The sequence below is a fragment of the Chionomys nivalis genome, chromosome 14, assembly GCF_950005125.1.
Source record: "Chionomys nivalis chromosome 14, mChiNiv1.1, whole genome shotgun sequence".
Classification (NCBI taxonomy): domain Eukaryota; kingdom Metazoa; phylum Chordata; class Mammalia; order Rodentia; family Cricetidae; genus Chionomys; species Chionomys nivalis.
Window position 1 is genome coordinate 70,774,240 of NC_080099.1, and position 15,533 is coordinate 70,789,772.

Consider the following 15,533-nt stretch of genomic DNA (forward strand, 5'->3'; position numbering starts at 1 on the left):
AAAATACATCTTTAAGGCTGGACAAGGTGGAACACACCTTTAATCCCTTAATTCAGCAGGCAGAGAAATATAGATGTTTGAGTTTCAGACCAGCCTTGTCTACAGAGTTAAACCCTGAACAGTCAGAGCTACAGAGAAAACCTGTCTCAAAACAAAAGACAAAAAATTTCAAGGCCTATCTCCAAAAGTAAAAAACCCAAATTCAGTTTCTATCATACACATCAGGTAGCTGATAACCACCCTTACTCCAGAGCAGACTCAAAGCTACACAAAGAAATCCTGCTTCGAAAAATAAAATCAATCAATCAGTAAATAAATAGAGCGAACAAAAACATAAAAATTCTTATTAACTGAAAATTATTCTGCTATCAAAACAGGTCTTTCTCTTTGGTTAAGACTCCTGATGAGGCCTGGCATGGGGGCACACACCCTTTGATCTCATCACTTGGGAGGCAGAGGCAGGCAGACTCCTGTGAGTTACAGACCAGCCCAGTTTACAAAGTGAGTTTCAGGAAAGCCAGGGCTGTGTAGAGAGAGCCTGACTCAAAAGTCAAAAACAAAACTTTATAAACATTTGACAAAGAAGTTATTGGTTGGCACACTGCACAAATAAAGGCTTCTACACTGCTCAAACGAAAATCTAGTGAACATCTGAGTTTTATTTCTGGAGAATATAAGGTTATATTCTATTGATAACTTTTCAAAAATGCATTAATAACAAAAATCAATGTTTTTTTGTGTAGCCCTAGTTGTCTTGGAAATCAGAGATCTGCCTGTCTCTGCCTCCTGAGTGCTGAGACCAAAGAAAGGCATGTGCCACCACAGGCAAGCAAAATAATTAAATAAAAGGTTTTTTTTTCTTTTTTGCTTTTACCAGTAAGGTTGGTTCTAGAGTAAAACTAACGAAAGTGAATTTTACATCCGATCCCAATAGGACTCTGTTGAAATACCAAGAGTTTATTTCATCTCAAAAGGGGCACCATATAATGGACTCAAAGAAATTTAATGCATGTTCAGTGCACACATATTTTATGTGACTGACACCAGGAATTGAACATACTGTGCTGAGTATATAGGAGACACTTTAGCTTTGATTTGATAATCAGCAGAAAACTTCATCCCACACTTAAGTTTATTAAAAACTGACAAACAAAACCTGTACAAAAAATATTCCCCAATTCCATCTCACTTTGGAACAGTAATCTTGAAAGTCATTATCGCCTAGGACCCCCTCTTCCTCTGCCGCGACCACGTCCTCTTCCTCTACCTCGGCCTCGACCTCGTCCTGCAACTGGGAAAAAGTTAAAGCAGGTGAAATTCTCTTCAACAGTCACAGTGCCCAGCTACCACACAGGCTTACCCCTTACTATCCACACCTCTTAAAACACCACTACTATCGTGTAAAACCAAAAAGTGCCAGCAGGGGGACGATTTATATCCTATGCTAGAATAGAAGCCAAGCAAGTTAGCCCAAAATCAACAAACCCTAAGTACATTATACCAAATGACAATCTAATAACATCAGAGCCTGAAAAGTTGTTTGGCTCAACCATAACTTAGTACTTTAACCCACAGCCGTATATCCTTAACATTATGAGGACAAAAAACAAAACAAAAACAAAACAGAAAGACAAACCAGTGTACCTGCTTGATGTACTCAGACTAAGATTTTAAGATTTGTCTATTTCCCCCTGGTAGTCAGATCAAACCCAGGGCCTCACGCAGAAAGGTCAGGCAAGTGCCCTATCACTGGCCACAACCCTGTAAAGTCATCCACCCGTTCATTTTAGGATATGGTCTCTGTGGTGGTCTAAAGAAAATGGCCCCCAAAAGGAGTCTCACTATTAAGAGGTGTGGCTTTGCTGGAGTAGATGTGGCCTTTTTGGATGAAGTATGTCACTGTGGAGACAAGCTTTAAGGTCTCAAAGATGCTTAGGCCACGCCCAATGTCTCATACCACTTCTTGTTGCCTACAAGTCCAGATGTAGGACACTCAGCTACTTCTCCAGCAAAATGTCTGCACATCATGATGAAATGGACTGAACCTCTGAAAATGTAAGTCACCCCAATAAGTGTTTTCCTCTGTAAGAGTTGCGGTGGTCATCGTGTTTCTTCACAGCAATGGAAACCCTAACTAGACAGTCTCTTCTAGTTCTGGCTGATCTGGTTCTTACTCTGTAGACCAGGATGGCCTCAAACTTACAGAGGTCTGCCTGCCTCTGCCTCTCAAGTGCTGGGATCATAGGTGTGCACTTAGTAAAGGAATTGCTTCTAGAGAAACAGGATCTTTAGACACAAGGCTAACAAATGTGGATGCATCCTGTAAAGTTTGTTACGACTTTGACAAGTAGGTGGGAAAGAAAAAGTAGAAGGAATCAAAACACAACACAGAAAGGCTAAAGATTTAGAAAAACGGTACAAGGCAAGGGATTTAAAGGGACAGATGGAATCAGTGTTTCTTAAGGTATGTATTACAATTTTTTAAACAAGAAAAAGAATGATAACCTCAAGAGCTTTTGTAGTGCTAGCAGGCTACAACACAAAGTGCATCTTTGGGCAAAAGGCAAAACAAAACAAAACAAAAACCACCTCAAAGTCAACATATTAAACATCTATGAAAAATGGCCCTTTACTCCTGCCCTACTCTTTTTTTTCTTTTTTCAGTTTTCTGAGACAAGGTTTCTCTGCCACCTGAGTGCTGGAAGCAAAGCTCCCACCATGCTCTTACACTGCTGACAGCCATGTCTCCCACAGCAGATGCTGTGGTTCCATCCAGTGTGGGAAGTCCTCCATAGACTCACATGTTGTACCACTTGGTCTCCAGTTGATGGAACTCTTTGCCTTGAGGTTTTACTGCCTGGACACACAATGTGACAGGACAAGGTCTGCTCCTACACGTCTTTCTCCACGGTAAGTGGCCCTCAACCTTCCTAACTCTCTGACTCTTTAATACGGTTGTAGAGACACCCCCAACCATAAAATTATTTCACTGCTACGTTTTAACTGTAATTGTGTTACTGTTATGAATCATAATGAGTATCTGTATTTTCCAATGGTCTCAGGTGACCCCTGTGAAGGGGTCATGTGACCTCATACACAGGGGTTGTGACCCACATGTTGATAGCTACTGAGCTAGAACAGACCTTCCTTTCCTTAAGCTTCTTCTTGTCTAGTATTTTCTCAGAGAAACAAGAAAGTAGCTAATATAGCAAGAAACTAAACTCTTTCTAAGATAGAATTTCAGATTCTGAAACTTTTAATCTGCCTAGCGAAGAGGCCAATTTACTTTGGAATCCAATAGAAGTTAGGACCAACAGAACGAGACTAAGAAAGCCCAGTTACACCGGGCGGTGGTGGCGCATGCCTTTAATCCCAGCACTCGGGAGGCAGAGGCAGGCGGATCTCTGTGAGTTTGAGGCCAGCCTGGTCTACAAGAGCTAGTTCTAGGGCAGGCTCCAAAGCTACAGAGAAACCCTGGGAGGTGGGGAGGCAGTTACTTAGGGAGGTTGAGCAGAGGGTCACAAGTTCAAGGCTAGATGGCTCAGTAGGTAGTGTTTGCTGCAACGCCTGCTAACTGAAGTTCAATCCCCAAGACCTACATGGTGAAAGGCACGCTGACTCCTGCAAGTTGTCCTCACTTCCAAACACAATTACCATACATATGCGCCCATACTCTCAGGCACCTGCATACACACGTAAATAACTAAATGTAAAAATAAGAAAACAAAATGATAGGAAAGTAATAAAACAGTAGAGGCTTATCTTTTATGTACAAGATTATAGGTTTAATTCTCCAATGTTAGTTCTTAATGAATTAAAATTATTAGTTTTACTATCACATGTGTATATGTCATATGTTATGTGTATGTATGTGCACACTTGAGAGCATGCCACATTGCACATGTGGAAGGCAGAGTAAAACTTTTGGGAGATTTTTTTCTTTTCACTGCAGGTTTGGGATTAAAGTCAGGTAACGAGGCTTGCATGGCAAGTAATTTTACTCTCTGAGCCATCTCCAGGCAAAGAAAATCCAAGTGTCTTTAAAAATAAAAATACACCAGCAGAGGTGGTATATTTCTTTAATCCCAATATTTGGGAGGCAGAGGCAAGAGGATCTCTTTGAGTTTGAGGCCAGCCTGGACTACGGAGCAAGTTCCAGGACAGTCAGGCTACACAGAGATACACACACACACACACATAGATCAAATAAAAGAGAAATCAGAGAAAACAGGGCTAAAGATGTAGCTCAGTTTGTAGAGTGCCTGCCTAGCATGCACCAGTCCTTGCTTTTGATCACTAGTACCACACAAACCAGGATGGTGAACAGTTCTAATCCTAGTTCTTGGGAAGTGGAGGCAGGAGTAAGAGTTCCAAGTTACTTTTCACTACACAGTTAATCTGAGATCAGGTGAGCTACATCAGAAAAAAAAGAAAAAAGAGAAAAGGAAAAAGAAAGCAATCAGAGAAAACTAACAATGACAAAATACTAAAAACTTCTCAAAGAAAAATTGAGGTAGAATAGTCCTATACCATATACACAAACAATCTGACATGAAGTTGGGGTATATGGGAGAAGAGGTTCAAGAGCTGATCAAGGTATTATGTATATGTGCAAGAAAATTTCAAATTATAAATAAGGTTAACGAAAGTAAAACTAACATCAAGCAGTAGTGGCACATGTCGTTTATCCCAGCATTCTGGAGGCAGATCTCTGTGAGCTCAAGGCCAGCCCAGTCTACAGAGCAAGTTCTAGTACAGCCAGGGCTACAAATAGAAACCCTGTCTCCATACCTCCCTTCCCATGTGTGCCCGCAAAATCATAACACAATAAAAACAATGAGGGTGGTGGTTTGAAAGAAAATGTCCCCCAAAGGGAATGGCATTAATAGTAAGTGTGGCCTTGCTGGAGTGGGTACAGTTTTGTTGGAGGAAGTGTGTCCCTGTAGAGGCGGGCTCTGAACTGTGCTCATTGGTGACTGTTTCAAAGCACTTTCCTCCTACTCATTTGGAAAGGAATAGGATTCGGGCAAATGTTCTCTGCTGTGAGAGATTGTTTTTCATGAGAAAGAAATCAATGTTCAATGCAAGCAACTCCAGAAGCTCTGTCACATGCACTCATAAGTATAAGATGTTCCAAGCAACAAAACACCTTCACAAAGGTATTTCAACAGTGAATTAAGATTTAAATATACTATACACAAAACACCTTCACACTTACCAGCTTCTCTCTTCTTAGATTTCACCTTAGGCTCAACATCCACAAGTAATGTATCAAGAGGTAAGCTGTCTGGTAGAATAAAGTATCGAATGTTGTTTCCTCGAATACTCAATGTTTCCAACTGTACAGGTTCTCTGTTCTTCAGGGTCATTTTCACAGCTTTAAGATGTGTATTCATGCTAACATCTACACCTAAGGAGGAAAACAGAACAATTACCAGAAGGCAATCTATCTCGCCACAGTTGAAATAATCCTGCAGAGTATTATCTGGAGGCTGGAGAGATGGCTCAGAGGTCTTCTTCCAGCGGTCTTCCATTCAATTCCCAGCAACCAAATGACGGCTCACAACCATCTATAATGAGATCTGATGCCCTCTTCTGGCATGCAGGCATGCCTGCAGACAGAACACTGTATATATAAAATAAATTCTTAAATTAAAAAAAAGTTATCTAATCTGTTAGTTACATGCACAATGGGGGGATGCAATATAAACCCGCAACTGCTCCTTCATAAAGCCCTTTCCTAGCCATGGTACTACTGTGCAGGCTAAGTACGTGCACTGAATAGGATACATGGTGGTATGCTTAAGTCATGCCTGGAATCTCAGCATTCAAGAGGCTGAGGCAGGAGGAGTGCCACAAATTCAAGAAGAGCTGGATTACAGAGAAAGAACCTATCTGGTAGACAAAGGAAATGAAATATAACAAGCAGTGAAGGAACACGAATATTGTGTATGCCTTAAGTCCACTACTTTCAAAACAGAATTCTTGTCCCAGGATTGGATAGTGTTTGTGGCACAATTCTCCCACTGTCTCCATAATTTTCCTTATCCAGCATTCTATCAACCATGTTCAACTTTCTTTTTAAAGATCTATGCTATTTTTCACCTGTCTCTAGGAACTCCTCCCCTATCTTCCTGAGACAAAGTCTATCTCTGCACCCCAGGCTGACCTCAGACTTGTGATTTTCCTGTCTAAGTCTCCCTAGTGCTATTTGGTTTACAGGCAACCAACACCACAACCAGCTTAACATGTCTTTTTTATTTATTTTTAAAAAAAAATTTTTTTTGCTGGGTAGTGGTGACGCATGCATTTAATTCCAGCACTTGAGAGGCAGAGGCAGGAGGATCTCTGTGAGTTCAAGGCCATTCTGGTCTACAGAATGATTTCCAGGACAGCCAGAGTTGTAACACAGAGAAACCTTGACTCAGAAAACAAACAAGAAGGGGGTTGGGAAATGGGAACGTTGGCCTTTACTCTCAGTACTCAGGACTTTGAGTTCAAGGCAAACATGGTCTATAGATCAAGTTCCAGGACAGCCAGGGTTACACAGAGAAATTCTGTCTTAGAAAAAAAAAAAGCAAAAACAAATCCTTTCCCCCTCCTATGATATAGCCTCGATATATTCCGCCTCCTCTGCCTCCTAGGGACACTGATTTATGGTAGGCAAGGATCTCTTATGTTCTAAGACCTACACATTAAGACATATTAATTAGTCTCTCACTACCTTCATGGCATATAGCACACTGTGATGACTGAGCTGTGTGTTTAAGTGTGTATGTTCATATAAGATACTGAAGTCTCAACAGTGACTGTCCACCAGAGGGAATGAGATCTTTATTAAATTTTGTCCTCCCAGTTTATTGAAACCCTCCTCCTGGGACATCCATTTACTAGACACCTATTATGTTTATGGTGAAACTTGTGTTTTTTTTTTTTTTAATAGTAGAGCTTTTATCATTAGATTTTGACAAAAAAAAAAAAAAAGAGCAAGATTGCCATTATGGGGGTTGGGGATAGCTCAGCTGTTAGATACGAAGTCCTGGTTTCAACCCCCATTGCCAAATAAAAGAGGTGTGCTGTGCACACTTATAATCCCAGCACCCAGGAGCCAGAGGCAGGAAAACAAGAAGGCCATCCTTAACCATACACAGTGAGTTTGAGAGTAGTTCTAGAATACATAAGACTCTACCTAAAAATAGAGGGCGGAGGAACACTACCACAACAAAACCCACCCCAGCTCTTCCACAACGCCCAACCGTGTTCTGCAGGAAGTAGACCAAATCACTACTCAGGACACTTTAACAAGGGCAGCAGCTGTACTTCCTTAGACATGGTGCCATACCATACAAAACTTAATAGGCAAGTTCCATTCACAATTGGTACCATCAAGTCCTAGAATAACCATAAAATGACATCCCATTATATCTCTGTTTACTAGAACACTGGACTTACATAAGAATATGAACACATATTAAGATATTATTTTCTTTCTTTAAATAATCACTTAAAAAACTTTTAGAATGCCTACTATTAGCTAAGAAATTGTTCCAAAACTCAGTGAGTGAGTCAGTAAAAACTAAAGACTGGCACATGGAGGATGAACAGGTGGGAATGAGAAAGCAGCAGCGGAAGAGGAGAGGACAATAAAGGAAGATAAAAACACAGCTGTATGAAAATACCATGATGAAATCAATCATATATAATAACTATAATAACAGAGTAATAAAAAAATTAGTCAAATGTGAAACACAAACATAATAAAAGTGTAAAGTCTCAAAAGTGTTTTGGAAGAAGCGACATTTTATGGAAATACAATTGTATATAGCAAAAATATACAAGCTATAAAAACAAAAGTACCTGGCAATGTGGTTTGGTTGTAGCACAAGAATATAAGATGAGGGGCTTAACTAAGGCCCATTCAGTAATTTAGACAAAAAGAATGAGGATCTTTACTACAACAATGCTTATTAAGCAACCAAAAAAACTCTCCAGCACATGAACACGGGGAGAAAAAACATTCATTATAACAAAGAGTGCGGCCTCCTCACCTGTGATTGTTCCATGGACTTGTGTTCCATTCTTCAATTCAATGGTTACGGTTTCATGACTCAATTTCATCAAAAATCTATAAAATAAAAAGTACTGAATTTTACCTGTAACATTTAAGTCTTTTTGTGAAGCTGGTAGGGTAAAATTGCTAGAGTTCAAAATCTTCAAAATGATACTGCAACAATTCTTATGGGGTCTGGACATTTGACCAGAACTAAGAGCACTTGTTACTCTTGCAGAGGACCCAGTTTAAGTCCCAGAACCTGCATGAAAGCTTAAAACCACCAGGTCCCAGGGGCCTGGAGCCCTATTTTGATGTTCACAGGCATCAGGCAAGCTCTGGTGCACTACATTCATGCAGATAAAACACTCATACACATAAACATTATCTTAACAATTCATATTAATAATATAGTGTATTTAACTTTCTTGAACTAAACTCTCAAACTTATAAAGGAATGAAGTAATAAGCTGTCATCTGGCATCTGTCTACTACAGGTGTGCCTACTTTTTTGGCTTCTTTGGACCACACTGGATGAAGAATTGGGGGTGTCCAAATCACAGCCCATGGACTATAAGAGTATTCAAATGTATATCTGACACAATAATGTCACCTACAAAGTTCATGCTTGAGTCTGTGATTTTGTGTTGAACCAGGTTCAAAACGTACTGAGCTCTGGACTAGAAAACACTGGAAACTGCTAGAAAACCACCTCAAATGAAGACATTCAAGAGCCTGAGTAGTATCAGGTGTGGTGGGCTTGCCTTTAAATCCAGCACTTGGGAGGTAGAGGCAGCTAGGTCTCTGTGAACTGGAGGACAGCCTGGTCTATACAGCAAGTGAGATACTGTCTCAACAAAAAGATCTTAGACTGGACTGGAGAGATGGCTCAGAGGTTAAGAGCATTGCCTGCTCTTCCAAAGGTCCTGAGTTCAATTCCCAGCAACCACATGGTGGCTCACAACTATCTGTAATGATGTCTGGTGCCCTCTTCTGGCCTTCAGGCATACACACAGACAGAATATTGTATACATAATAAATGAATAAATTTAAAAAAATAAAATAAAAGATCCTAGACTAATTTTAAGCCACAAAAAATAAGACTTATCACTAGTAGCATAAGGTTACATGGAAGAGATATTTTATTTTTTTATTTTTTGGTTTTTCAAGACAGGGTTTCTCTGTGGTTTTGGAGCCTGTCCTGGAACTAGCTCTTGTAGACCAGGCTGGTCTCGAACTCACAGAGATCCGCCTGCCTCTGCCTCCCGAGTGCTGGGATTAAAGGCGTGCGCCACCATCGCCCGGCTTACATGGGAGAGATAAAGAACCTCTTTTCTCTCCCTGCATTCTTGGTGACTAGGGATATTCTTATAACCCATAGGCACACATGTAAGATCTGACTTCACACAAAGTAGGTCATTCTTCAATAGCATCCATAACACTTAGACCTTATTTAGCAGTTTACACTGGAGATGATTCCTTAAAAATAAATATCCCAAGAGTTAGACAGCAGTCCACTATATGGAAATACCAATTATCTCACTGTGAATGTTTTCAACGTTTTGCTATTACAAACTCATTTACGCAAACACTCGCCAATATCAATAACCAACCTTCCTATTTTCTATCTATGCAAAAAGAGAGTGAAGGACATAGCAAGATGGCTTGGAGGGTAAAGCACTTGCTGCAGAGCCTGACGATCCAAATTTGATCCCTGGAGCCAAAATGATGGAGAGAATCGACTCCCCCTAGGGTCCTTTGTACACACACAGTAATGCCAACCCTCCACACAAATAATTAATTGTAATCTTTCTTGCCCCCTAGACAGGGTTTCTCTTCATAGCCTTGGTTGTCCTGGAATTCATGGAGATCTGCCTGCCTTTGCCTCCCAAAGGCTGGGATTAAAGGCGTGCGCCATCACTACCCTGATGATAATTATCTTTAAAAAAATTGAACCAGGCATGGTGGCAACCTTTAATATCAACAGGAAGGCAGAGGCTGGTGGATTTGTTAGTTCAATGCCAACCTGGTCTACAAAGTGAGCACCAAGCCAGCCAAGGCTACATATCGAGATCCTGCCTCAAAAACAACAATCATCAACAACAAAACTAATGAATTCAAATACCAAGCAGGGTTGGCAGGATGGCTCAGCAGGCAAAAGTACTTGCTGTACAGGTTGAGGACCTAAGTTGTAATCTCTGGGACCCTGGTGGAAGGCAAAATAAACTCCCCCAAATTGTCTTGTAATGTACATGTACAACTCTTGTGTGCAAGAACACATAGAATAGTAATAATTTATTTTTTAATGAGCAAAGCTAGGAAATATGTATGCTTGTAATCCTAATACTTGGGAAATGAGGGTAGAAGGAACAGGAATTCAAGGGCTTAGCTATACAGCCTGGCCAAATGAGACTGTTTCAAAAAAGAGGCTATAGAGATGGCTTTGCAGCTAGTCAAGAGCATTGGCTGCTCATCCCAGAGGACCCCAGTTAGGTCCCCAGAACTCACATGCCAGCTTACAACTGTCTGTAACTACTCCATAAACATCAGACAAACATGTGATGCATACACATAAATCTAGATAATAACAACAACAACAATAATAATAAAAACAAAGGGGGGGAGAAAGAAGAGATAGTGGCAATTTGCCTGAGATTTAGTACCTTTAATGAATATAGAAAAAGGTGTATTTCTTTTGTGAATTGCTTATACATTATTCATGCACTCTCCATCAGTTTGAGCTTTTATCAGTCCATGACACATTTGACTACAATTTCCAATCACATATCACCACGCCTGGCTTTTTCTTTTCCTTAAAAAATGTTATTTAAGCAAGGTGGTAGCACATGACTTTACTCCCAGCACTCGGGAGACAGAGGTGATTGGATCTCTGTAAGTTTGAGGCCAGCCTGGTCTACAGAGCAAGTTCCAGAACAGCCATGGCTACAGAGAGAAAGAAAAACAAAAATTATATTTATATATACTACAGTATGAATGCTTTGCCTGTTTGGTGTATGTGTGCAACACATGTCTGGCACCTACAGATGCTGGAAGAGGTCCCTAGGTTCCCAGAACTGCTACAGGCAGCTGTGGGTATGGGAACTGAACTTACATCCTATGGAAGAACAACCAGTGCTCTTAACCCGAGCCATCTCTCCAGCCCTCTGGCTTTTTCTTTCCATTTTATTCTGGTACAAGCCTTTTGTAGCTCAGACTTTTAAGACGGTGTTTCCCATAGTAGAACTGCAAAAGCATTTTCTCCTTTTACTTTTATATATTTAGAAATGTAAACCTCCAGGAATTCTCTTCTTTCTTGTATGTTCTAAGGAAAAAAAAACTTCCTTTATAACTAACTCTCCCCTTGACAGGGGTCTTTTCAATACACGATGTGTGTCATCTACTCTTCCTCTGCCCTAATTCTTTTATCATGCTATACTGCAAATGAAGAAAATTGAAGAGGTCACAAACTATCAAAATGTTGCCTCTCTGTTCTTTCTCTTCAGTATTTACACTTTCACCTTGCCCATCTGAAAGAAGGGTGCTGGCACTGGTGAGGACATTCTCCCAAAGCAACCCTAACTCCACAACCGAGAACACTGCAGCACCTAGCAGACACTTCATGTTCAGACTTTCTAATCTATAGTTTACAACACCACAATTACATGCAGTGAAATAATTCTACATCATCACCCATGCTTTATTTTAGCCAAATAGCCATGCAATGATAATCATACAATATCATCTAACAACACTTCATATTCATACTTTCTAGATTATCTTACTTTTTTTCAATCTCCTTTGTGAACTACTACAGTGTCCACTACACTAAACTGCACAAGCACTATCACCTATCCTAGTCTCCCTCCGTTCTACTATGAAAGTACGTAGCAGGGCCTTTCTACAGGCAACAGTGAATTATAATTTACACTGAGCATGGGTTGAATGTTTCAGCAACTAAAGGAATCCAACCTTAAAATAATTATTTTGTTAAGCATGGGGGCAAAGATCTTTAATTAATCCCAGCACTCAAGAAGCAGGACTGGAATAGGCAGTGATGGTGCACTCCTATAACCCCAGCACCCAGGGAGGCAGAGGCTGGTATATCTCTGTGAATTGGAGGCCAGCCTGGTCTACAGAGAGAGTTCCATGAAAGCTTCAAACCTTGCCTCAAAAAAACAAAACAGAACGGCAACAGGAACTGTTTCAGAAAGAAGGGGTATGTGAAAAAACGATCCTTTTGTAGAGATAATATTCTGCTAAAGAATTTCCTTAAGATTACAAATCCAGACACAGACTTGTAATCTTAGTTACGCAGGAGGCTGAGGAAGGATGACTCAGAAATCTGAAGTCAGCATGGGGTACAGAGTGATTTCCAGTGTCTCAATTTTCCAGTGAATCCTTCATTTTGTGAACTTTATTATTGCTGTTGTTTTGAGACAGGGTTTCTCTGTGTAACGCACACTCATCAATCTGTAGATGAGGCTAGCCTCTAACTCAGACTCTGCCTCCCGAATGCTGGGGTTCGAATTCTCCTGGCACTCACTTTGTGGACCAGGCTGGCCTCAAAACTCACAGAGATCTGCCTGCCTCTACCTCCAGAGTGCTGGGATTAAAGGCGTGCACCACCACCGCTGGGCTTGAATTCTCTTTTTAATGCAAGTGGGACATCAAACAGTCAGGTACATGGGGTCCTTTTAGTATCTAAATTCTCACTATTTGATCAGAAAACCAAAGACATGGTGAGAGGTATCTTCATTCAGAAAAATAGGAAAATTGGCAATTTGTCAGATGACAGGCAGATTAGGAGAAAAGTAACCAAAAAAGCCCACTTCCCAGGTTTGAGCAAGGAGGCAATGGGACAAAGGACGACTGCAGTCCCATTAGCTGAGGCACAAGCGAGAAAGCACGCTGAAAATGCACACTCATCAAAACAACCATCTTCACATTCTCCTATAAGAAATGTCTATTTGTGCACTACAAAAATTAGGATTCAAGACAAACCATTAAAAAAAAATCACATCAAGGCTGGAGGGATGGCTCAGCGGCTGAGAACAACCAGCTACTCTTCCAGGGGTCCTGAGTTCAATTCCCAGCAACCACATGGTGGCTCACAACCATCTGTAATGGGATCTGGCGCTCTCACATCAGCAGGAGGGACTGTCAAGCCTTTAATCCCAGCATTTGGGAGGCAGAGGCAAGTGGATCTCTGAGTTCGAGGTCAGCCTGGTCTACAGAGTTCCAGGACAGCAGAGGTTAGCCAAGGGGAACCCTGTCTTGAAGGGAAAAGAAATTCCACCGGTAACAGTGAGACCGTGCCTAGGATGCTGGCTGGAGGCCTAAGTACGCCGCCAGTACCACCACCCTAAAGCAAGTTTATCCTAACAGAATCTTCAAATGAGAAACCGTTAAGTTGCTGCAAATACATTAGGCAGTATGGAAATGGCAAGAGCGAACTTTAAACTTTGAGCCTTTCTACCTAACATTACAGTCCAAACACGAATTGTCTGGGGCTGTAGCTCAGAGGCAGAAATGGTTATTGGAAGCTCTCTGGGCACCATCCCCAGAGCCGGTGGAGTTTTACTTATTTTTAACCTTAAATGCCTTCTGTACCAACTCCCCCTGAACAGAGTATTTACTATTTCAAACAGATCAGAAGTAATTTATTTTGCCTCCATCATTAAACAGAAAAGAACGCAATCTTGTAGCCTGGCTTGGTGGCGCACGCCTTAAATCCCAGCACTAGGGAGGCAGAGGTAGACGGATCTCAGTGAGCTCGAGGCCAGCCTGGTCTACAGACCGAGTTCCAGGACGCCAGGGCTACACAAAGAAACCCTGTCTCGAAACACCGCCCCCCCCCCAAACAAAATAATTTGAGTACTGTACAACTACTTTAAGAGGTGGCCAACGGCAGTCGGGTCGGGTAAAACAGTTCTTGACTGAAGAAACTAAGTATTTCTTACCATTGGCTTAGGTATTATGCCGTTTCAGGTTTGGCCTCAAGTCTATTTAGTTTGGAAGTAATCACACCAGCAAACAAGGCTCCACTAACCGACACAATCTGTGCAATAGGGCGAAACTAACTTGTTAATTTCTGTCCCACCCCGGGACATGATCTTTCGTGAATCGAAAGCCGTTACACAGTTCGGATAACCGGTTCAAAATCAAGGACAACTTAATCTAAAGCGTCTAGCAAGTCGGCATCGTTATCTGAAAAGAAAGCCATGCTAGTTCTCTTTGGTGCAAGGAGCCCGACTTGCTAGGAAAACCGGTCACCGCTCGGTTTAAGCCGGGGGACTAGAGGTGGGCAGTGGCGCTTGGGTCTTTCCATTCCGGGAAGAGCCGCGGGGCCGGGACGCGCCGACCCCTCGCCCGAGCTCCCGCGGCAACGAGAAAGGCGGGCGGGCGGGCGGAGGCCGTTAGCAGGCCGCGCGCACGCGGCTTTCCCGCCTCCCTGCGAGCACAGAAGCCCGGCTCTCCGAGCCCGCCCAAACCTTGTTCCCGCCGCCCTCGCCCCGCCTGGGGAGCCTCCTCACCTCACGAGCTTCATCCTAGCGCTGCAGCCTCCCTCTGGACACGGAATTCAGGCCCCAAAGACTCCCAGACAAGCCGTATGAATGGCCGGAAGAGCGCGCGGAGGGCTGCGGATGCGCGGCGAAAACGCGGAAGCCGCGCTGCCTTCCGGAGGCCGGGATAGCGACAGCGGCCCCTAGCGACGGGAGGAGTGCTTTGCGCCTTCTGAATGCGTGATGGCTGGTGGGAGACGTCTGCAGGAGGATTCACAAACGTTAAAACCATTTATGGGAGTACTGAGAGAACCTCTAAGACTTAGGTTTGATCCCTGGGACACACATGTTGGAAGCAGAGAACTTAGTCCCGCAAGTTGTCCCTAGTCGGTTTGACAACTAAGTTGAGCCAATCAGATCTTTGGACAGAATGGTTTTCCTCTGGGGACATGAATTGTACTAATCCCCTACTGAGCACCTTCTTAAAAAATAGGAAAGCCATTCTCAGGACAGAGTTTTAAATAAGTCCTTCATTATATAGTAAGTTCTTCGGCTTAAAAAAATTATATGTGGATACTTTAGTTGAAATTAAATAAAACAGGACTGGAGAGATGGCTCAGTGGTTAAGAGCACTGCCTGCTCATCTAAAGGTTCTGAGTTCAATTCCCAGCAACCACATGATGGCTTACAAAACATCTGTAATAAGATCTGGTGCCCTGGCCGGGCGGTGGTGGCGCACGCCTTTAATCCCAGCACTTGGGAGGCAGAGGCAGGTGGATCTCTGGGAGTTCGAGACCAGCCTGGTCTACAAGAGCTAGTTCCAGGACAGGCTCCAAAACCACAGAGAAAAAAAAAAAAGATTTGGTTCCCTCTTCTGGCCTGCAGGCATGCATGTAGACAGAATACTGTAATACAATAAATAAATCTTTAAAAAAAAAAAGAAATTAAATAAACAATTCAACTCCTTATTTGCAATAAAC

The 15,533-nt window shown here is 42.1% G+C and overlaps 1 protein-coding gene across 1 annotated transcript; it reads right to left on the reverse strand.

The window, feature by feature from the left end:
- Nucleotides 1–936: 936 nt before the first annotated feature.
- On the reverse strand, nt 937–14,697 carry Snrpd1 (small nuclear ribonucleoprotein D1 polypeptide). The gene is made up of 4 exons (XM_057788847.1): nt 14,584–14,697; nt 8,049–8,125; nt 5,219–5,410; nt 937–1,291 (listed from the first exon to the last, which is right to left on the reverse strand). Exons 1-4 carry the CDS (start codon nt 14,595–14,597, stop codon nt 1,215–1,217), a joined length of 360 nt encoding a protein of 119 aa, XP_057644830.1. The 5' UTR covers nt 14,598–14,697; the 3' UTR covers nt 937–1,214.
- Between the last annotated feature and the right edge of the window lie 836 nt (nt 14,698–15,533).